Below are 22,600 nucleotides of genomic sequence, written 5' to 3'. Positions count from 1 at the left end.
ATACTTAATGAAGTCATGGAACTGGTTGGCAGAAGAAAAAAAAAAGATTATTTAATCATTTTAGGGAAGCGACATTTTTCAATTATGCTTCCATTGATCATTCTCATCCTCAATATGAGTCCAAAGCAAAAACCTGACAGGTCTGTGTGCTAACACATTTCATTCGATTTCATTAATGGGTAGTTAGTAAATCCATTTCCACAGCAGTTTCTGTGTATGTGTGTGATAACTTTATCCTGTTTTTAATATTGGACAAGTCAAGTCATGTTTATTTGTATAGCCCTTGATCACAAAGAGTCTCAAAGGACACCTGAAAAATAGATTGTACAGGGTGCCAGTTCATAAGTTTGACTGTTATTGCACAATGTTGTTTGTTGTTTTGATTATTATGCAAATATTTCTTTGTGAATTATATCCATCAGCACTTAATCCAAAGGACATTCGGTAATGCAAATAGATGTCCTGATTGTCCAAAACCTTAAGCTGCGAAATCCATATTTTAAATTTGGCGTAGGGGCAGAAAGAAAAGACTATTTGGACTTTATTAAGTTTAATGTTTCTAATATTTAACATCTGCAAAGAAGATCGCATAGAATCCCCATTCGTTATTTAGACAAATTCCCGGGTGGACGTCAACCTCTCACAAGACAAGATTTGTGAGCGGATTTGCTTTTGTAAGCTAGGTGATTTAATAAAAAGAAGGGGCTCAGCGAAGGGCCATTAGAAAGGTTGGAATTTCTTATCAGAGTTGTTCCCTACACTGTTCTCTGCATTTTAAAAATCTATTGATGTCTTATCTACTTATTTTTAATGGTCTACCAAACTTGAAACTTACCAGTGTATATTTGTTTTCCCCCACCAACACACTTGATGCATATACAGTGGTACCTCTTCTTACGGATTTATTTCATCCTGAGAGTAGCTTAGTAGCCTGAAACATTTGTAAGTAGGGACGCCTTTTGCATGTAAGTATGCTAATCAGTTCCAAACCCCGCAACAGTATGATATATATTTTTAATAGATCATAAAAGAGCAGCAGAACATGAAACATGTTGTGTACATGTTAAAATGTGATTACTGCACAATAAACATGAAACGAGGCCCATAATGTGATAAAAACAAAGAATAAAGGAAAAGATAAAAATAAATTTTTGAATTTAAAAGGGGCATGCCGGGATTCACCCATACGCATCGAGTTGCCAGGTAGAACTCTGGGAGCGGAAAATCGCAGCGCGTTCTCTACTGTATTTTTGACTTTATATACTCAAGCGCCTTTGTAACTAACTCTCATTTTTTTTAAGATTTAGTGTTTTATTGCCGTTTTGCGCTGATAACAACGGTTCTTGAGAAAGTTAGCGATTTAGTATATGGCTATATTTAAAAGCAGTTTTACAGGGTTGGCTTATATGAAATGTAGGCTTAAATTAAGAGTATGTAAGGTAGATCAATTTGATCAGACTTTCTGGCTTATTTTGGACCAAAAAAAAAAAAAAATTACGTTATTTTAATCCAAACGTTTTTTTGGGGTGTGATAACAGTCCTGTTATTCACAATTCATTTTGCTGTAGGTCCAGAACTTCCACAACCTGCATAAGTCAGGCTTGCTAGGATACCTTTTTAGAAATCCGGGTGATGTATACATTAAAATTTGTGCATACTTATTCATGAAATAACCTTCAGTAAATCTGGCCCTTTAACTAGTTCGCAATTGTGATTCTTCCTAAATTCCGCACGCGAAATAGTACTTGCAAAACCCAGCTCCAGTATCCTTCAGAACTTGAACTGCGATTAAACATATGTTTCAATACTAAGCTAATTGTGGATCCAATGACTGCAACATATTTAAAAGAGACATCTTAAGCTGTTAATGGAACCGGATGGTTTGATGACAAAATTTACTTCCAAATGTACTGATCATCTACCTGTGTGTGTGTATGTCTCAATAGTTGTATGTGAATGAAAAACATCTATTGTAGTGAAAGATTTTTGATAAATTGTTCCCACTTGAGTTTAACTCATAGTTAACATTTTGTGATATCAATCATTCATCCCTGGTCAAATTGAGTAATCATCTCCAAGACCAAGATCCTTCGATCAAACTTCTCCTGATGTGTCCTTTCGTGGCCAAATTAAATTCTACCACCGCAGCCATGTCTTAGAGCCTCAGTGTCTTCTCCACAAATAGGTCCTGTTAACCAATCTATGCTGCTCTGGTTTCGACGGGAGTATATATCCCCCATCCTTTAGTATCCCAATTTCCTTCCTCCCCTTAGTTAACTTTTTTTTTTTTTTACACCCCAACTTGGTAACACAATCATGAGTCAAAAAAACGTTTCTCACCTTGTAATAATCCAATTGGTTTCTCATTGTTTTTGCCTAATGAAAAAAGAAAATGACTTAACAACAGAAAATAAACCAATATAGTAGCCACAATCACCCTTTACATCATGCAGTTGCTGCTGCCATCGCTCGGGACCGACGATGAAGCGGTGAAAAACAACTGGGGCGGCGCTGAAGCTGAAAGACACCTGTTCCCCAAAGTTGCTCTTCACAAATGGCTGCAGGTCAGAGTTCAGCTGTGGAAAACAGAGCAAACCAAAAATAAATGTCTACGTGCACCTGTAGTAGGACTAGGACAAGCCCTTATAAAAAAATGAATGGCGTTTATAAATAAAGTTTATACGGGCACAGCAGAAAAAATGAACTAAGGTGAAAAAGGTAGTATATAAGATTGCTTATTCCTGTCGAATACATACCTGGTTAATTAAGTCAGTCCCAAAAAGACCTTTTTACATCATTTACATTTTTGGTGGTCCTTTAAATTGGACGGAATTTCAACAAATGGAATTAAAGCCCCACCAAGCTAGCCAGCAGTTTTACAGTGTCTTCTCTATATATAAGAATAATTCTTCCCCGGATTGAGTTGGTATTTTCTCGTATCTTGAACAAATGTTCCCGATGTTCCCAATATTATGCAGCCAGTCGTAGGGCACACTGAGACAGAGCTATTTCATACCTAGGGACAATTCAGACCAGCCAATTAACCTGACATGCATGTTTTTGGAATTTGGGAGGAAACTGGAGAACACCGAGAAAAAACCCATGCAACCATGGGGAGAACATGCTAACTCCACACAGAAAGGTTTGATCTCATGACCTCAGAACTGTGCCACCCACGCACTAACCACTGCGCTGCCGTGCTGCCCTTCCCGATATTAAATAACCTTAAAACCAATTAATCTGTTCCCAGCTAACCAAAATCATTCCAGTTATCCCCTAATAGCTATGAAACACATCATCCTGATAACTATAAACCAAATAGTAAATGAACATAAAAATACTATAATAAGATATTAACAAAATAAATTGCGCCTTCTAGGAAATTATGCTCTCCGTGATGGTTTCTCTTGCTATCTCTCTTCGTTCCTTATATAAAATAACATAAGTCTCTTCATCTTGTCATTGTTGTTGGTTCTCAATTCTGGAATTAGGTCAGTTTTTTAGCTTTGATGGCATTTTTCTGTTTCAATATCGTAGATAATGACCCATCGTACTGCTTCACTAGATCACTACCATGAACACCACGCTCATGTTAATCTGTTATTTCCTGCTTGGTTTCAATGGCATCATTCTCTTTTTTCTCAGATCACGAAAAGCATCACATAAAGGTGATGCGATGAGATTAAATAAACAACACAAGAGCACGGGATCATTTGTCTTTTGGCAAGAAATGCATGCGCCAACTGGGGCGAGCTGATGCTGGCAGGGAGTGATCTCGAGCGGTCTCTCGTGATTGCATCTGGAAACTCTCGTAGTTTGGATTTTCTCTTGTATGTTGGGCAAAACCTTTGTTCGAAAGACATCTTGCATCCCGAATTTCTCGTCTCTAGTATAGAGAGTTAGGGTTAAGATTAGGCCTAATAAATCCAGTCCGACCCGACCCAGGCTCTTTGGGATCAATGCCCAACCCAGCCCAACCAAATAGCTTGATGTGCAGGACCAACCCCGAAGAACACCGGAAAATTAATATTTTCTATTTTTCATGTTTTATATTATCTATTTAAGGCCTGTATTTTGTAATGAAATCCAAGCTAAACATGACTGTATAAACAATTTAATCTTTAATATAACTGTGTCTGCAGAAGTTACATTAAATGATAATTTTCCATCGTTAACAGAGTTAAAAGGACAATTGTATGGCTGTCGGTCATTTTGACTGGTGGAAAATTGGACCATAAACTACAGCAACAGTACTTTTTTCTATAGATGCGTTTTGGTTTTTCGTATAGTACCCAAACATCGTTTTAGTATGCATTGTTACAAACATAATTAACCTATTTTTTATGAAGTCAACGAGAGAGAAGCCCGGGCTGAAGTTTGGGTCGGCCAGCTCGGATTCAACTTGGACTTAAGATCTTACCTCTGATATGGAGGGGCACCTTTCTGTTACTATGTATTATGATTAAATGTTACAACACATCAAAATGCTCAGGGCTGTTTCATTGTTTTGGGAAACAAAAATGAAATGCAAACACAATATAGGCCTTACTGCATTATGTAGTCTATTGTATCCAATTTCCTATTGCACGCAATATGGACAAATGCATCATAAGGCTTCTTCTCCTATACAGGTCCTTCTAAGAAATAGCATATTGTGATCAGTTAATCATTTTCTGTAATGTGCTGCTAAACATGAGACTTTTATATATTTTAGATTTATTACAAACAACTGAAGTAGTTCAAGCCTTCAATTGTATTGCATATATAGTAAGGAAAAAAAAAAAACTATCTCAAATAATAAGGATATTTCATCTGACCAATAAAAAAAGGGTTTTTAATTAAAAGAAAAAGGTCAACCTTCGAAAAATTATGTTCAGTTATGGACTCAATACTTGCTCGGAAATCCTTCTGCAAAAATGACTGCTTCAATGTGGCACAGTGGGGCATAGAGGCAATCAGCCTGTGGCACTGCTAAAGTGTTATGGAGGCCCAGGATGCTTTGAAAGCAGCCTTAAGCTCATACACAGTGTTAGGTCTGGTGTCTCTCACCTTCCTCTTCACATTATCCCGCAGATTCTCTATGGGGTTGAGGTCAGGAGAGTTGGCAGGCCAAATGACCACAGTAACACCATGGTCAATAAACCATTTACCAGTGGTTTTGGCACTGTGAGCAGGTGCCAAGTTGTGCTGAAAAATAAAATATTCATCTCCAAAAAGCTTTCAGCTGATGGAAGCATGAAGTACTCAAAAATCTCTTGATGGTAAGCTGCATTGACCCTGCCCTTGATAAAAACAGTGTGCACCAACACCAGCAGCTGACATGGCGCCCCAGACGACTACTGACTGTGGGTACTTGACACCGGATTTCAGGCATTTCCTTCACCCTAGTCTTCCTCCAGACTTTGGCACTTTGATTTCTGAAGGAGATAAAAAATTAGCTTTTATCTGAAAATTTACTTTGCTTCACTGAGCAACAGTCCAGTGTTGCTTTGCTGTCGCCCAGGTCATCCATTTCTGCTGCTGTTATTGGTTCAAAGTGGCTTGATGTAGAGAATGCAGCACCTGTAGCCCATTTCCTACACACATCTGTGCACTGTGGCTTTAGATGCTTCTACTTCAGACTCAGTCCACTGCTTGCTCAGCTCCCCCCCAAGGTCTGGAATCGGCCGTTCTCCACAATTTTCCCCGGGATTCAGTCACCTCTTCTGGTTGTGCAGCGTTTTCTGCCACACTTTTTTCTTCCCACTGACTTCCCAAAGGTGCCTTGATACAGCACTCTGGGAAATTTCTTTTTGTGTCTCACACTATTTCTTGAGGGTGCCAACGGTGGCCTTTTGGACAGCAGTCTGGCCAGCAGTCTTACCGATGATTGAGGTTTTAAGTAATGAGTTAACTCGTTAACTCAGATGATTAGGTCAGTAGCTCGTTTAGAGCACCTTTTTCATGATTCGCAAATATTTTTGAGAAATTAATTTTAAGTTTTCATGAGTTGTATGCCAAAATACTTAATATTAAAGCAATAAAAGACCTGAAATATTTCATTTGGTGTGGAAAGAGTCTAAAATGTATGAAAGTTTTATTTTTATCATTGTGCTTTGGAAAATAATGAACTTTATCAAATGTATGCAATTTTTTTTTAGAAGGACCTATAATTAATTACACATGAGTCATTTCACTGCATCAAAGTTACCTTGTGGCCTAGCGAAAGGTGTTTGCCGTACTTGTAAGCTAGTTTTTGGGACTTGATATCGTGTTGTGCCAGCTCCATAGCAGCTTGGCAGCTCTTAGCAAGTAGTGCCCCGTTAGTCAGGAACGTCTGCTCCTCCCAAGATTTTGTGTCCACTTCAGGGCTGAAATTATTATCCTGCAAAAACAGGCAGACGCCATGAAATTATTTTGGGCCAGGGCTGAGCACGAGAATAAACTTCCAATTCAACAATTTCCAGCACTTTTAACAACGGATAAAAAAAGTCTCCACACCCATGATTAGATAGCATTAAATGCACTAATCACATAAATGGCATAATACATTCTGGAGGTTCTAACTTCTTTAACAACAAAACAGGCATTTGGAGAGGGGTGTATAGACTTGTGTCCCTCACTTGTGCTTCAAAACAAAAGTAGAAGGTAATTGACAAGTACATCCAGTTAAATTAAGAATGTTTTTAAAGAAAATGAATTGATTAAGAAATATTTCCCCAAACCTGTCAAATTCTTCCTGATGTTTTCTTCCCTCTACCATTATTCCTCCCCTCAAAATGCTAATGGAAAAAGATGCTTTCTTTCCCAGACAAGCAACAAAACAAAAATCACCTCATTTGTGCTTTCTCAAGCACTGTAATTTCTTTACAAAACTAGGTTTTGCTGCATTCTAAAAACAAAAATGTTCCATTTATGTGTTTGTGTACAGGAGACTTGGGTGTATTGTGGTGCTTGTGCTAATTGCAACTAATGGATTATTATTTGTTGTTAAAACAAGGAGAACATGTTTTTTAATAGATTCCCAGCACTGGTTTCAGTGCTATGTTTGAGACTGCTTTGTTATCTTGTCTTTTTTTTAAAAGAATTATAAATGGTTCTGGTACTTTTATAAGCTTTTGCCAGTATGGGCTTTGATTTCACTTAATTTGTCAACATGATTATTAAAGAAATTCCTTATTCACCCATCCCTCTTATCCCAAACACAATGGTGAACTACCTAAAAATACATGGCGGGCACAAAGAAACCATGTCAGGAAAAACACCCAAGGGTGGCTCATTTACAATGTCAGGGATAGCAGCCTGCAACAACAGAGAGCAGTCGTAGTAATGCCTATTTTTCCCCATGTCTTGATAATTTATAATTTCAGTTGTTTTTTTCTTCCCAAGATGCGTAAAGAAATAATTATGAAACAAGATTCTTCAGCTTATTTTACAACAGTAATAAGTTAAAATATGATAAAAAGAAAGAAATATCCATCTACCCTGCTCATATACCTCGAGAGGGGTGACCAACAGCAAGACCAATACAATGACAAAGAAAATAAAAAGGGAAAGGAGCAAAAAACACACAAAAATTTTTGGACCAGGGCTAACCCAAATGTCCAAACACCCAAACAAGTTAAGCACCTCGGCACCCAAGTTGGTCATGCTTTCGTCCCTCCAGATAAAACGGGACACAAGAAAGCGTCCATATCACTCGGGTCAGGGTGACACAACACACTCTTCTGTTCAACAGCAGGGCCCGACAGATTTCACTGGTTTATCCCTGCCGCATCATACGGGTGCCGTGCCCATCCCTTAGAACGCGTCTAAACATCCCACTATCCTTTTACAACACCTCTCAACTCATTCCTATCACCAACAAGAGCTCTTGTTTCTTCTCTTCATGTTTTGGTCCATTAGAGCCAGTTAGTTGCCAAATTATGGTCCGGGGTTTTGTCGTCCTGGCACAACCACTTTTTTTATATACATGTGTGAGTAAATTACTTCCACTATAATTAGACCTCTTTCTTGCAGTGCACTCATAAGACCATCCATCCACGTCAATCGCGGCCTTCCACTTGATCTTCCATTTACTTCTGCTCTGTAGATCCTCTTCAACATTCGCAAAAATACTTCAATTTTTTTAAGATCCTCTTTAAAAAAAAAAAATTTAATTGAGGAATACTTTGGGGTACCATTTTTTTTTATTGCCGCTGCAATATAGATAAATAATAAAATCAGAAAAAAATCGTTGCTGTCATAAGAAACAAATCTATCTTACATTGCAATGTTAACATTTCAGAAATGCAACAGAGAAAACAAAAGATGACAAAAATATGGAGATACCCTGTTGTCACATGACAGCGACAATACATAGGATATTTTAATTGGTTTCCCTAGAAACATTAACCCTAAAATTAGCAAAATTGGACCGCAGAATGTGGATACCATTCCTCATTTTACAAATGATTACATAGAGCATATTTTATATTTACAAAAAATATCTGCCATATTACATTTATTTGGGTTTCAAAAGTGGTGTCTACAGTACAGTTTTTTGTCTTGTATACAATAAAGTGGCCATGTGGATCAGATTATTTTGTTAGTTAAATGTGAGCTTAATATAAGAGAGACGACTACGTTTTATGTTACTGAAGTGGCAAAAAAAAGAATTCCTTGTGCGTGGGCGCTAGATGGGAAAAAAAACAAAACCAAAAAAAAAAAACACAAACAAAAAAAAGAGTTCAACAAAAAAGAAATTGCAACATGGCAGCAATTGTGTCTAAATGAGGATGAACAAGAATAAACATGTAGTATTAACGAGAAAAAAATGCTGTTAATTTTTTTTTTTTTTTTTTAAAGAATACAATTTTTCTGCTATCTGGCCCCCCATAACAAATTTTTTTTTTTGCAATGTGAATACATTTTCTACTTTTTTTAAGTTCGAGCAATTTTACAGTAATAATAGTCAAAGCTTACCTCGGGGTTAATGGAATTCTCATCGTAGATTCCTTGAACTAAATCACCAATGGCGCCGGAAATCAGTTCGACGACCTGCCAAAAGGCCAAAACACAAAAGGTTCATTTACGCAACCTTTAAGGGTAACAGTGCCCCCTAATAGTGAAGATTAAAAACTTTTTATTTTGAGAATATCACAGTAAAAATAGCATTCAAACAGAGGTAGGCTTGCGAGCCTATTACACACTACCTTCAATGAGCAGAATAACAGACACAATCTACAAAGTTATGTCCTGCTAAAGTGGTGCATGTACTACAAAATCATCTTGCCTTTGAAATCACATTTAAGACCAAGTAGACAGAAAAAAACCCACAGTTGGAAAAAAAACACAAAAACCCCACAAAAATACACTGTGCCTTGTACACGATACCTGGCACAGCTTTTAGCCATGGAGAAAAACGCTCATTGGACAGCACTTTTCAGTGGTCCAAAGTAAACGCCTCTGTCCGAAGTTGCTATTTATATTGTGGGTAGACAAAAGACATGCTTCTGCTCTGAAAGGCCTGAGTGAAAACACCCACTGTTTTGATAATTCCATTATTGTGATCACGGGATGTTGCCACGAAAGTAAATCAGTGAATTATTAGAAAGACAATTGATAAATGGTACTAAATTCTTTTAGTTAAAACAAATATAAATCTTCTTAGTGTTTTTACATTTTTAAGACTTTCTAAAATTGCATTCAAGACATTTTAATGCCAATTAAGGCCTTAAATTTTCAAACATTGAATGAAACGCATTTTAAGACTTTTCAAGGATCAGCACGAACCTTGCATGAACTCTTAAAGCAAATCAGATACACTGCTACCTCTTTCTATGAGACAGCTACACGTGAGGATTTTGTTACATACGTTTTTTTTAGTAACAAAAATCTACCTTACTTAATGCAAGAAAAAAGTCATCGTGCAGTCCCAGAGGCTACCAATAGAGACCGCTTGTGACTGGTCACCGCCATCAGTTTGGTTCAGTTTTCGCATTTGCCTCCCACAATCAGGCACCTGATTCCCGCTCTTGGTTATACCTGTAGAGTACCTGTACTCTGCAGCATGTTCATTTTGATCACATCTCTTTATTCACATTTTTTGTGAGGTGTCTAAGAAAATAAGTAAAACGGTGACAATTGAAACAAAGCAAAACAAAGCAGTGTTTGTATATGACCAAGCCAAGGTGGACGATAGGGAAGCAGAGAGCGCCGATCACAAAGCCGCGAAAAAATGTATGCAGAGCTTTGCGGCAATAATTTGTGAGGGAAGTTAAATTCTTGTTGTAGATAAAACAGTGAAGAGGAGGACAAACCAGAGAACCTGGTGTCTACTGAGAAGATTAGAAGGTGCTGACTAAGTGGGAAATAGTTGCGGCTTTCGTTGACAAAAAAAAAAAAAGATGAATGACAACTGATAAAGGCAAAAAAAGTGCTGTAAAATATGTTGTGTGTTCCTGTTCATTTAAAGTTAATTACTAATTGAATGTGTTTTTAGTGATCAGGAAGATGGATTTTACAGCTTTTTAGGTTTCACTTTGATCCTTTTGGGAGGTCGGGAATGGGCCAGTTAGTTTTAATTATTTTGTATCGGGAAAATTTGCTTGTTACACGAGCGATTCGGGCTACAAGCTCACACACATGCCCACCAGGCTTTTGAATCTGGCCCCCCATAACAAATTTGTGAAAATATTGTGACAATATTTATAAAATAGTCACTAAATTACTAAACTTTATTTGGGGGCCAGCTTTGTCCCCAATGTCCTTTTGTGTGTTTTTGTGTGTGCTAGAAAACAAAATATGTAATTTAGTGCTTAAAAGGAGGGACCTAAAATTGTATTTTGCTTTATTTCTGAAAAGAAAAACAATACGACATAAATCTTAAAAAGAAACTACTACAGTAATAATATACTGTAATACAAAATTCTACTACAGATATATTACTGCGGAAATACTACCACAGTAATATCACAAAATTACTGTGACAAAAATACAACAAAATACTAAAGAATCACTACAAAAGTACTAATAAAACACAACTGCAGTAATACTGCAAAAATACTACATAAATACTACAAAAACACTCCTACAGTAATCAGGTTACTTTAACTTGATTACTTTCAATTACTTTTGGATTACTCCAATACCAAATATGCTAATAAAAGACAAAGAAACTAAATATGAATACAATTACTAAATTTTGTGCAGGCTTGGGGAGTAACGGAACACATGGAACGGCAAAAATGATGTTGGCAAGCTGTTTGGATTTATTTTCATTTTGTTTCTGTCGCATTTTATGTTAGTTTTGCCGGAGATCAAATAGATCAAAGCCAGGAGAGAAAGCTTACCACGTGTTGTGAGTCATAATTGTATTCATATTTAGTTTCTTTTGTCTTTTATTAGCATATTTGGTATTGGAGTAATCCAAAAGTAATTGAAAATAATCAAGTTAAAGTAACCCTAACCAACCCTGACAGTAATACAACAGAAATTCGACTACAAAAGTAATAAAAATTTACTACAGAAATATTAGCAAAATACTACAAAACACAACCTTAATGATACAAAAATACTAAAGAAATGGCATTAAAATAAGACTATGGTAATACTACAAAGTACTAAAGCAATACTAAAAAATTAAATATAAGTATTAGTGCTTAGAGCATGGACCAAATATATTATTTTTCTTCCTCAGTGTTTCAAAACCAAATTGATAAAACTAAAACTATTTTAAAATAAATATAAAGAGAAATATAACTTGCATGTACAGTATATTTACTTATAAATGTGAATGACAAAAAATGGATAGGTGTCCAGGCCAGGGCCCCTGACTCCAAAAGTTTTCCCGCCACATGGGAAGTAGGGTAAAATAAACTCAATCAATCACTAAAAAAATCATTTTACAAGAAAATCCCTGTGGCCCATTACTTGTAATCTATTTTCAGATCAAGTCCGCAGGCACCTAAGCTGTCTTAGTGGGGCACCACATTGGAGAACTCTATTGTAGAAAAACAGCTTTCAACTGAATTTTAATTGGAATATTGCAGTTGCCTTGTTCCTCTCACAGAGGGCACGCACGACTATATTTTAGCTTCCAGGAACCATGAGCATTGTTAATCGAAAGGCTCAATGTAATATTGAACAGAATGAATCATAACACTCAGAGATTTTTCATGACAGACATCGTTGGTTCATCAGAAAAGTCTGGAGACACGTACAGTGCCCTTTAGGTAACGGGATCCATTTGAGGGAAAATATTGAGGAAACCCGAGCATCACCCGTGGACAAGGAAAGGACAATGTGCCTACAGTGTTACTCTGGTGTGTCTCCCTGTCTTGGGAAGCAGGGAGGCGGGAGGCTTTTTTTGGAAAGTATCAGATAAGCTCTACCTCTGCTCCCCTCTTACTCTGTTCCCAAATCCAGTCGGATCGTGTTTTGCCGACAGGGCCTGCTAAAGGGAAGAAACCAGAGCTGCCGGGCCGGATTGCTTTACTGAAGTAGAGGCGTGGGTTACTTCTCAAGGCCATGACACATCAACTCCATCACTTTTGTGTGCTCAAAAGCTCGATGTTGACCCATGTGCAGGTCAAGATCCTGGACATGCTACAATTTACCTTTGCCATCTGGAAAAAAATCTTTTAACATTAAGAGATGATATTGATTATTAAAGGGATATTGTGTAACATTTGACCACTAGACCACTGTATTGTGTAGTGCAGGGGTGTCCAAACTATTCAGAAAGTGGGCAAGATTTGGTAAGCTGAAAATGTGTGAGGGCCGACTATTCTGCCTGGCATTCTTTGAACAGTAATAAATCAACCCTCCATGAAAAGTTGGCAGAGCTTGTCAATCAGCGTCACGACCTCCTTGCTCGCCATCGTACCATTTTCATTTGACTCGAGGGACTTGTGGAAAAGTGCTGCTGTACCGTTAAAACAGCTTACAGTTGCTTCACCGTTTCACAGCCTTCATATCCATTTAGCTTTTTGTAGTCAGTGGGGTACCATCAAAGGTGGTGTCCGAACCTCAATAAAAATATTCTACTTACTAACACCATCTTCTGGCTGAAATCGTCATTGCAGCCTCTGTCAATCTGCCTGTCTGCCGCATGCACGTACGCGACTCTTTTAGGAGCGCTCAAATAGACTTCTTTTTTCATCCATTTTGGGGTTTGGGTTGGTATTTGGACTGTGTTTGAAACAGTCATTTTCTTAATTTGACCATTTCATCCTTGAATAAATGAAAACAACCAGAACGCTTGTGAAATCACTGTGCCCTTGAGAATTATCTTGGCCAGTCCTAATGATCTTGTGACGTGACCATACCACCATACCACAGTTCAGAACAGTTCTTTGTAGGGTCGAATGCTTCCTCTGAGGGTGTTGCGCACCATTTCATTTGTCACATGGGCTAAGTAGCTGATGCCTAGAAGTTTCCACTAGCATCACATCCCCATGACCTTTCTTTTCCAGTTTTTCTGTGAGCGTCCATGTCTCGCAATTGTAGAGAAAGATGGAAGTAACAAGCACTTGCATGAGTCTGATCTTTGATTTAACTGCTGTGTTCTTGTCCTCCAGATGGGTCTAAGTCTGGCAAGTGCGGCTGTGGTTTGAGCTATCCTGGCCATTATTTTTGGTTCTGACCCCTCATCTGATATGTCAGGTCCAAAGTATTTAAATTTGGTGACAGGTCCAAGATCTTGGTGGTTGATGGTGGTGTTCGTGGTTATACCTTCAGGGTTGCTTTTTTTCTGTGCTGATTTCATTCACACACAGGTCTTATGCTTTGTCCAGGCAATTAATCAGATCTCTTGAGTTTCTGTTCGTCTACTGCTAATCTGGCAATATCATCAGCAAAATGGAGGTAAGAGATGCTGTGTCCCCAGATACTGACTGTACCTTTATGTTGCTCCAGGGCTTCGGACATGATCCTCCCCAGGAATATGTTGAACAAAGTTGGAGAGAGAATGCAACCGTATCTCACACTGACTGTGGTTTGAAACCACACTCCAATGGTACCATTGATCAGTACCGCATTGTTGGCATTGGCACACAGTTGTTCAATGGTCTGAACTAGTTTCTGGCCCATGTTGTACTTCAGCATGGTGGCCCATAAAGCCGCTTGCCATACTCTGTCTAAAGCCTTCTTCAAATCAACAAAAATGTGATCGAGGTTTCTCTGAAGTTGTTGAAACTTCTCACATTGGATGTGCAGATCAAAAATATGTTCTGTGGTGCTCCTCCCATCCCTGAAACCTGCCTGTTCTTCAGCTAAAATATTTTCAGCTTGTGGTTTCAGTCTGTTCAGTGTGACCTTTAGCATAACTTTACTTGCATGGCTGATGAGGCATACGGTTCTGTAGTTGGAGCATGGTTGAAGGCTTCCTTTCTTTGGTAGCATGATTTATATGTGATTATGTCCATGCAAATGGTCACTTTCCTGTTTGCAAGATCTTTCTGCAAATGTTTGTCAATAAGTCTATAGTTTGCTTGCCACCATTTCGTATGGGTTCTGATGGGCTGTTGTCGAATTCCTGGAGACTTTCTAGTCTTCAGGGAGGTAATTTCTGCCTCTACTTCTTCTCTGAGGACAGAGAGAGAAATTGTCTTTTTCCTCTGTGCTGGAATTCTTAAGGATCTCAGGGTCTCCTTGTGTCGGGTGGTTGTAAAGTTTGAAGCAGTTTGTCCATCTATTCATGTTCTCTTTTTCTTCAGTTAGCTTATTCTCTGCAAAAAGTTTATTGTTAAAAAATATACATGAAAAAAAAAAAAAACGCAAAATGCTAAATAATGATCTCATTTGACAGTTTCCCTTTTCAATTACATTTTTTCAATGCTGTCGGAAAACCAATACTAAAAATTAGGGATGCACGGAATTTTCAATACTACAACTTGTGTGCCAATTGGCATGTTTGGTTTTTGCCAAAGAATCAACACAACCGAAAAAGGCGTAAAAAATTGAGACAAGCTATGCAAAGTTGATATTCACTCTGGGTTTCCTTTCGTTTTTGGCACGAGGGGATTGAATTTATTTCAGATAATTATGATAAATTGAAGTAATACTTTTTTTTCAATTTTATTTGAAAAACAAGTTCAAAATATTCTCAAAAAATACTTGAAACATTTTCTACCAGTTGGGTAGGAATGTTTTGTCTATGAATACTTAAGCTGTATACTGTACACTTCAACTCAAAATCCTACCCAAATGGCAAAAAACTATGCTAAATTGTAGTATTTGTCTCCATATTTGACTACATTTTGAACTTGTTTTCTAATCAAGAGAAAAATTAGACATTACTTAAAAGTTATTGACTAGGAAAACATGATATATGATTATAATATTTTAGTCCCCAAGAATTTTTGGAGACACATGAGAACCGTTTTTTTCCGACCACTATATTTTTTAAACTATATGTTATAGTTACAGCTTTATTTTACACATATTCTATTGCAAGTGCATCCTGCATTCAAAATAACTCAAATCCATTCTTATAGAGTTGCTGTTGGGCTTTGTGTCAGCGTGAAAATATCTACAATAATCTGTTTTTGGTATCGAACGTCCCTCGTGCAAATTTGGTGTTTAAGGATTCCATAAAACATATCTTGTAAAATATTTTCTGGAATTCCTATCCCTCCTTGTTTGGGTTGATTGTAAAGAGTCCTCACATTTGCTGTACACTTAAAGCGCACTACCCTTCATGAGGATTCGAGGTTGAATCAAAAACAATATTTCTGTTAAGCCTCAACATAACTGAACCAGGGATTGCTTTCATTTTCATTATAAAATGTAATGAAATCTGTTAAATTTAAACTTTAGTATACACTCAAAATAAGACGAGAAGACGTCAATGGATTTTGAACTTGAGAAAGGGGCTCTCTGTTAAGAAAATTCCATGCCCCTCTATACCCCTCCTCTGAGCTCCCTCTTTTTCTTGAATCTTTAAGGTTACGTAAACAGAACAGCCCCAAAAGATGTGATAATCAAAAATAGCAATAGAATTGGCCTAATGCGACAATGATGCAATAATCAAAACAACAAACAACAGTAAGTTAAAATAAGGAACTGGTATTCTATGAAATTTTCTTTACACTCGTAGTGGAAACAGAAAATAATAGAAACAGAAAAAAACTTTTGAAAATCATCCTAAAAAAAATTCAGTATTAAGTCAGCACTTAACGGAATGTTTACAACTATATACTGTATTCTTTTAGAAAAGAAATTTGTGGCATAGCTTATTTTTCATGAAGTTTTCCCCAAAATAAAATGAATGTATGAAGGAAATAGTGGAGCAAAGCATAACTATATTACTCCCCTCAATACAAACTATTCCACAATAATACAATAGAAATTAAAAGGAAAAGTTAGTACTAATCTACGGTGAGCGTAGCTGATGAAGAGGCTCTCATGAACATGTGATTTATGAAGGACAGAAAAAGATGTGCCTGAGTGATTGAGAATATAGACTGATGATGGGATCCGCCTTCAATTATATGCTTTGACTCAATAGCTTATAACAACCTGGTATTTGATTGCTTTTTACAACATCCAATCACGCCTTGGATAACCATTATCCAAACTCACTTTGAACATAAAGCCCTTAGTTAACATTGTTCAGGTCCCTGTCTCCTCTCATTTTGGTCAGATTTCTAAATTATGTTGTTTTATTGAATAATACTGGAACTTTTCTGGGAACTTCAGAATTTATTTGATCTTGAATGGTAATTAAAAGGACAGTGTGTATTATTTAGCACCCCTTAGTGGTAAAATAAAAAATCAGTCATTAAAAACAAGATTGATTCAAATTATAAGCAAAAATCATCATATCGTGCAATATAGTGTAATACCTTGCCTTTTCGCGGTTAGCTTATAGCGATTTCGCTACTATGGGGATTTTCCTCATGCATTGTGTTCTGCTTCCTGAGACTAAACCGAGGAAGATGCTTTCTATCGCCAACAAAGTTAGACATCTACACCCGTTAAAACAGCTCAGAAAGCCAAATGCGGGTCTTTGGCGCTCCCTGGCACTTTTTCAAAAATGTATGGTTTTTGTAGGACAGAACCAGATGGTGGCAAAGTATCATGTAATGTAAAGTGGATCGTATCCTTAATTCATACAGGTGTTCAACCAAATAGCATTTTTTTTAAATTTGACAGTACAGAAGTTATTTGTAAAATAAGATTTATAATGTACAGTACTTTTTTTTGTAAAACAAATACTTGAGCCTGTAAAATGGGTTTGTTCTTGAGTAATAAATACATAAATAGATCAAAGGTTCTACTTTGCAGGTTTTTACTAAATACTAGCATTTATTTAACATAACATGAGCCGTACCTAAGGGGAGCTGACATTATTGTCCAAAATTGCTGCTATGGGTACCCAAAAAACTCAACAAATTAGGTAAAAAATGAGAAGTAAGAAGTGTGGTTTGGTCGCTTTAAGCCTCCATACTTTGTATTCTTTCTCGTTATATATCACTCTTTTTAAGCTGCACTACATCATACAACAGCATCTTATGGTCAAACATTACACACTGTACCTTTAAGACTTAAACACCACAATACACAAAGGCTTAAAAAGGTTCTTAAACCACAAACACACTCTAAAGAGCCAACTTATAATGATCTACTACAGTCAACGATATTAAAAAGAAGTCAAACCATTTTTCTTTTCATTACCATGTTGAATGCATCTATACACTGCATTGTTATTGGGTGTAAATAATATAAAACTGTTTCTAACCTGTTAGGTGGGTGGCTATCTTAGCACTTGTAGTAGTAGTAATGAAAATATGAATTAAATGTTGAAAAGTCGATTGTTGCTTTAATAAGACTATTGAGGGTTTTCCAGTTTATTTGCATTGTGGAGTTGCACACAAGGGAAATACATATTCAGTGAACCCTTGTTTATCACGAGGGTTACGTTTTATAAAGATCCCATGAGAGACGAAATCCCAAGTAGAAACCTTTATCTCATTTTACTATTACACAATGAAATACTCTAATTAACATTAAAACCAAAGGACAAACATAAGTATTGAAATACTGAAATGAAATGAAATGATCTGCATTTATATAGCGCTTTTCAAGTCAATGACTTCCCAAAGCGCTTTACATTGTGCTTCACATTTCCCAATAGCGGCCGTGATCTGTGCAGCCATGTAAGGCGCTAACCTGCTTATTGGGGGTAATTGGGGGTTCAATGTCTTACCCAAGGACACTTCGACATGTAACACGGACAAGCTGGGATTCGAACTGGGATCCCTTAATCCTAAAACGATCGCTCTACCTCCTGAGCTACTGCCGCCCCAAGACCTACTTTCTTCGTCACTGTTTAGCTAGTCAGGATGCAGAACATAATGCACAATGAAAATACTAAAATTACCTTGGTGTTGTTTAACTGGGCCAATCCAGTACAAGCATTTGCAAGGAGGAAGTCCCCGCTCAGGACAGCCATCTTGTTCCCAAACTCCATGTCCTTCAGCAGGCCGTCCGAAGAAGACAACTCTTTCAGATCGACGACACCGCGGTGCACCAGGAACGCCGTGTGGATCAGCTCTGTGATCTCGGCCAAGTTGCGCTGGCTATGACACACAAAAACAAAACAAAAAATGAATGCATTTTACGAACATTAAAATGGGGTATTGTCCAGAATCTTGAGATTAAAGAGTCTTTCATCAATAAACAAAAAAAGCATAGTTATAAACCAAGTAGCAGGTAGTCTCAATTTGATTGCTTGGTTACTCGTTCCTGAAACTAAAAATTAAGGACTCACCAAATCTTTGCCACTGAAAATCTTTCTACCAAAAATGAACTAAAGAGCATTTTCAGTTTCGGCTAAAAGAATAAAATAAAACCAAAACAAGCCTTCCAAAAGAACAGCATTGAGATGACGTCACGCCCTAAGTAAGGTGAGACATGCAAAGCTGGCTTTTTACTCGGGGGAGGAGTTTGAGCATGAGAAACTGTCAAAACGAAAGCTTCGACATGCTTTTACCACCAAGTTATTTTTTAAAAGTTCTACTAAAGATATTTTCAAACAGACTTGATATTCTTTATCGAAAAATAAATTGTAAAGAAATAACAATATTAATAATGATAATTAAAAGTACAATAATAATAGTAATAATAATAAAGTTGATCTCGAAGCGCCTGTTAGGACACCCAGGTTGTTGTACACAAAATAAAGGACATTCATGTTCATAATTTAAAAAAAATTAATAAAAACAAGTGCAATGCATTCCAAGACAGTCAATACAGTTTTAGAGAAAAACAATCCTACTAGAAACTAAAAAAAAAGAAAATCTCTACCTGTATATAAAGTAAAATAGTCCATAGTCTGGATTTTCATTGGTTTGAAAAGAAAAAAATGATACTGTCAGCTGTAATATATTAAAGAAAAATGCAAAATATGGTATGAGTCGTATAGGCCATAACTGATGGCAGGCCACAAATGGGCTGTCATTTGGAAACAAACTCATTTTAGATATTTTTCCCGTGTAAAATAATTTCATTTCTGCATTCACCTCATTTATTTCATACACACTATTGATATAACGCTTCACCTGATGCAACCTTCTAGTAACACATTCGCATCCACACACATGCAGATGATTCAAAAAACACTTCCTGTCATTTCATTAATCTGAACTCTTCTAGGGATGCAACTAACAGTTATTTTAACAATCGATGAATCAATCAATAATTCTTTCGATTAATCTGATTTTTAAAAAACACATTTTTAACTTCCTCCTCTTTGGTTAAATATCAGTTGTGTATGGATAGAAAAATAGTCCACAACACAACATAATATTATAAGAAACATTAAAAAAGTTTTTGACAAATACCCTTAAAACATACAAATATACATACAAATGTATGCTATACACCTGCAAATGTGTAAGACACCTTTTCCTACCACCTTATCAAAAGATCATATTATATTTAGACTTATCACACAAAACAAAAGAAGAAGAAAAGGAAATTAATAAAAACTTTTGACGAGCAAAACTTTTATCCGCCATATATGAAAAATATAAAACCTCTTTTAAAACTGTTGTCAACAAATTTGATATTTTTGGGTTAAATCTTTGACTATGATCAACACTCTCAATGTGCAAAAAATACACTATATGCTTAAAACTGCCCCCTTGTGTTGAGATAAACATGCCATTATTATCATTTTCTTTTTACTTTGTATATTTTGTTCATTTATTTTCCTTTTTTTATTGGTAATTCTGCAGCACTTTCTTTTCCTTTGTTAACTTTGTATTGTTTGACTATTTCAGGCTAATTTTGTTTGTAATGATGCAATGTTCCCCCCAAAAAATCATTACAAAAAGTAAGATACTTTTATGCCGGACCAGTGGTATTACAACTTAACAACTTCACAAGATCCAATGCACTAATTTGCATTGATTAACGTGCTTAGCGGGGCATAAATTGCGCAAAACGAGAAATCAATGAGGTAATTAGTTGCCAACCCTTTTAATAATCGATCTTAATAAATTGTATCGATTCGCTGTTGCAGCCCTAAAACCTTCATTAGCATACAACAGTTTTTTTTGCTCCTGTTTGGTGAATTGAAGCCTTCTGGGAGGATATAATCAAATGTTGATTCAGGCGTTGGTGGGGGATAATTAGGACCTTCTCCATATAGAAGGGACAAATAGGGGTGCGGCAGGAGGGATTCATCGTGACAGGGTCGGGCGCCCTGATAGCCACTTACCTCTTTTTCAGCCACAGTAAGAACCTGATGAGCCAGCTCTGATCCCCTCGAACCCTTAAGCAACCCCCCCCGTCTATCCCAAAACACAGAAACCAGCACACACTCATCTCATATGCAGGCCAGGCAATTGCAAAGTTCAATGACAGCTTTAAAAAAAGATGTGATTAACATTCAGTAATGTACTGTAGTTTACATTTCTCAATCACATCTGTTGTCTGGTTGGTTAGACACTTGCTCTCGCAACTAAAAGCAACGTTTTCTTGCCACGGTCATTGAAACAAATAGGAAAAGATGCTTGGAAGTGATGGCAAAATCTTTCAAACTACAAGAATGTCAAACTAACTATTCTTACCCTTTTACACAGCGTTAATGCACGTTAAACATAATCATCCAGCAGCAGCTTAGATCAGGTTTCATTATTTAAAACAATAGACAGCCAGCTCCCTTCTATATGATTTTTTTCCTCCCTTGTGATTGGTCAATATGCATTTTTTCCATGGATTTTGATGTGTGGACCTTAATTTTGTTGAGTATATAAAAGGTTAGAATTGTTTTATATTATTTATGTTTCCAGTGTTTTTCAGAGATGTGTTTCATGATTACCGGTAGCTTTTGCAAAAAACTGTTTAGTTTATTCTTGTATTTTGTATTTTATCTGTTGCTGCACTAAAAAGATAAAACTTATTTAAAATTTACATTTTGATTGTGTTTCAGGCTGGGCGGTTAGCTGGGTGGTTAGCGCGCAGCCCCACAGTGCAGAGGTTCAGGGTTCAAGTCCAACCTCCCCGTGTGGAGTTTGCATGTTCTCCCTGAGCCTGTGTGGGTTTCCTCCGGGCACTCCAGTTTACAAAAACATGCATGTCAGGGCTATTGGCCGGTTCAATTTGTCCCTAGATGTGAACGAGTGGGTGAGTTGTATGTCTCTATGTGCCCTACGACTGGCTGGCAACCAGTTCAGAGTCTCCCCTGCCCACTGCTCCAAGATAGCTGGGATGGGCTCCAGCTCCCACACGACTATTCTGAGGAAAAGCGGTGCAAATAATGGATGTATGATTTTGTTTCACGCTTGACTTTAAAGTTGCTTCGTATAAAAAGGTTCGAAGTTTAAATGAGTTTTAAGTTCACTGGAGAAAGAAAAAAATGCTATATAATACATCATCTAAAAGAATAAATTATTTTATTTGATTAAAAAACAAATTAATTCATTTTGTGCATAATATTACATTATTATCGGTAGTTTACTGACCAAGGGACCACCTAAAATCTGTCTTCTTTTTTTTTTTTTTTTTCCCTTCTCTTTTGTTTCTTTTTTCCCTAGCCTTTCAAGTATTTTTCTTCTTTTGCACTTAATTTTCCCTTTATCCTTTTGTTTCATTTTTCCTACATGCACTTTTCTTTGGGTAGGCAGAGCATATCTGCCGGTGGGCACGGCCCACCTATGCCCCCTCTGGTAACGCTCCTAGTAAAGTGTTACGTTTGAAGTTTAGTAGACGTTCAAAATAAGGAGAAAAGACATTGCAAGGAGAACAGGAGTGGACCTAAACCTCATATAAGAAATTCCAACCTGTTCTAAAACCTATCCTCTTGAGCCCTTTCTTTTGATCAAATCTACTATGTTCCAAAAGCAAATCTTCCCTTAGGATGTGGAATCAAAGAACAGCAACATGATTGGCCCATAAAGACAATTATGTAAACAGTGCACAACACTCAAATCAATGAACAACAATGAGGTATAATAGTCAAAAAAACAAATTGGCATCCTAGGCAATTTCCTTTGCAGTTTTCCAATAGTGAAAAGAAAATAGACTTATCAAAAACAAACAGCTTCTCACTCAAAATGCAAACGTGTTAAAGCATTTCACCTTCTCTAATATCACCTGTGGAACATAACGGGCCAAATCATCATATGCC

At 36.9% G+C, this 22,600-nt stretch overlaps 1 protein-coding gene across 1 annotated transcript in view; it reads right to left on the bottom strand.

The window, feature by feature from the left end:
• pdss2 (prenyl (decaprenyl) diphosphate synthase, subunit 2) overlaps nt 1–22,600 on the bottom strand; it is a 46,663-nt gene that overhangs the window by 3,044 nt on the left and 21,019 nt on the right. Inside the window, exons 3-7 of the mRNA XM_088355015.1 lie at nt 18,347–18,545; nt 8,944–9,018; nt 6,191–6,364; nt 2,445–2,576; nt 2,341–2,376 (exon numbers count right to left, since the gene is read on the bottom strand). Coding sequence (XP_088211141.1) covers nt 2,341–2,376; nt 2,445–2,576; nt 6,191–6,364; nt 8,944–9,018; nt 18,347–18,545 — 616 coding nt within the window. The remainder of the gene's footprint in view (nt 1–2,340; nt 2,377–2,444; nt 2,577–6,190; nt 6,365–8,943; nt 9,019–18,346; nt 18,546–22,600) is intronic.

The sequence above is a fragment of the Urocampus carinirostris genome, chromosome 15, assembly GCF_059441175.1.
Source record: "Urocampus carinirostris isolate Australia breed hairy pipefish chromosome 15, RoL_Ucar_1.0, whole genome shotgun sequence".
Classification (NCBI taxonomy): domain Eukaryota; kingdom Metazoa; phylum Chordata; class Actinopteri; order Syngnathiformes; family Syngnathidae; genus Urocampus; species Urocampus carinirostris.
The sequence above is the reverse complement of the archived record's forward strand: the minus strand, read 5'-3'. Positions and strand labels throughout refer to the sequence as shown.